Source organism: Eurypyga helias, unplaced genomic scaffold (genome assembly GCF_000690775.1).
Source record: "Eurypyga helias isolate BGI_N326 unplaced genomic scaffold, ASM69077v1 scaffold27775, whole genome shotgun sequence".
NCBI lineage: Eukaryota > Metazoa > Chordata > Aves > Eurypygiformes > Eurypygidae > Eurypyga > Eurypyga helias.
In genome coordinates this window covers 5754-6839 of record NW_010251189.1, presented here as the reverse complement: position 1 = coordinate 6839, position 1086 = coordinate 5754, and the positions used below count along the sequence as shown (strand labels likewise).

General features: G+C 64.2%; 1 protein-coding gene across 1 annotated transcript in view; it reads left to right on the top strand.

The window, feature by feature from the left end:
* Window positions 1-349: 349 nt before the first annotated feature.
* The window catches only part of ETNK2 (ethanolamine kinase 2), a gene marked incomplete at its 5' end in the record, with an annotated part of 4242 nt that continues 3505 nt past the window's right edge, over window positions 350-1086 (top strand). The window contains one exon of the mRNA XM_010151951.1: window positions 350-609. Within this exon, the coding sequence (XP_010150253.1) occupies window positions 350-609 (260 nt within the window). The remainder of the gene's footprint in view (window positions 610-1086) is intronic.

Below are 1086 nucleotides of genomic sequence, written 5' to 3'. Positions count from 1 at the left end.
GAGCGATTCCCGGGGACACTCGGGTGCCAAGCGTGCTGGCAGCACATCTGGCCTGAGCTATTCCTGAGCTCCCAGGTGAAAAATAGCAGGATTTCCACCCAAGCCACCAGCTTGGTGCAGCTGAAGCCTCGTGCCGGCGCAGAGCCCCAGTACGTGCATGAGCCTGAAGGCCTTGCAAACTCGTGCCATCTGCTGCGGGAGCTTTTCTGGCTGCCGTGGGCGCTGCTGCTTCATGCTCTCTTTTGCCTGTTGCCTGTTACTGCTTCCTCCTGGGCTGTGCCGGTGGGAAGGGGCTTCCGCCGTGCCCGGCTGGCATGGCAGGGATGTACAGTCTCTGCCACCCCTCCAGCTCTTCACCGATGGCATCACCAACAAGCTCGTGGCCTGCTACACGGACGAGGGCATGGCGGATGCGGTGCTGGTCCGTGTCTACGGCAGGAAGACGGAGCTCTTCGTGGACCGAGAGACGGAGCTGAGGAACTTCCAGGTGCTGCGTGCCCATGGCTGCGCCCCCGACCTCTACTGCGCCTTCCAGAACGGGCTCTGCTACCAGTTCCTGCCGGGCATCGCGCTGGGGCCCGACCACGTGCGGGACCCCCACATCTTCAGGTGTGCAGGACGCCCACGGCCTCGGGTGTGAGGGTCTGGGGGGAGCCGTGGGGCAGGGGAACTGGGGCTTCTCCAGGCACGAGGGGTTTGCTCCGTGTTCCCAGCTGTCCCCCCTCACCGCCGGTGCTCGGGCATCGCCGATGTGCACGAACCCGGGTGGTGCTGGGGGATGAATGGGCCAAACTGCCCCACATCTTCAGGTGTGCAGGACGCCCACGGCCTCGGGTGTGAGGGTCTGGGGGGAGCCGTGGGGCAGGGGAACTGGGGCTTCTCCAGGCACGAGGGGTTTGCTCCGTGTTCCCAGCTGTCCCCCCTCACCGCCGGTGCTCGGGCATCGCCGATGTGCACGAACCCGGGTGGTGCTGGGGGATGAATGGGCCAAACTGCAGCCGGGTTTATCGCCGTGTTTCTTAAAGCGTTGATTTTTGGTGAATAAGGAGTGCTGCACGAGATCCATGGCTTTTATCCGGAAAGGGG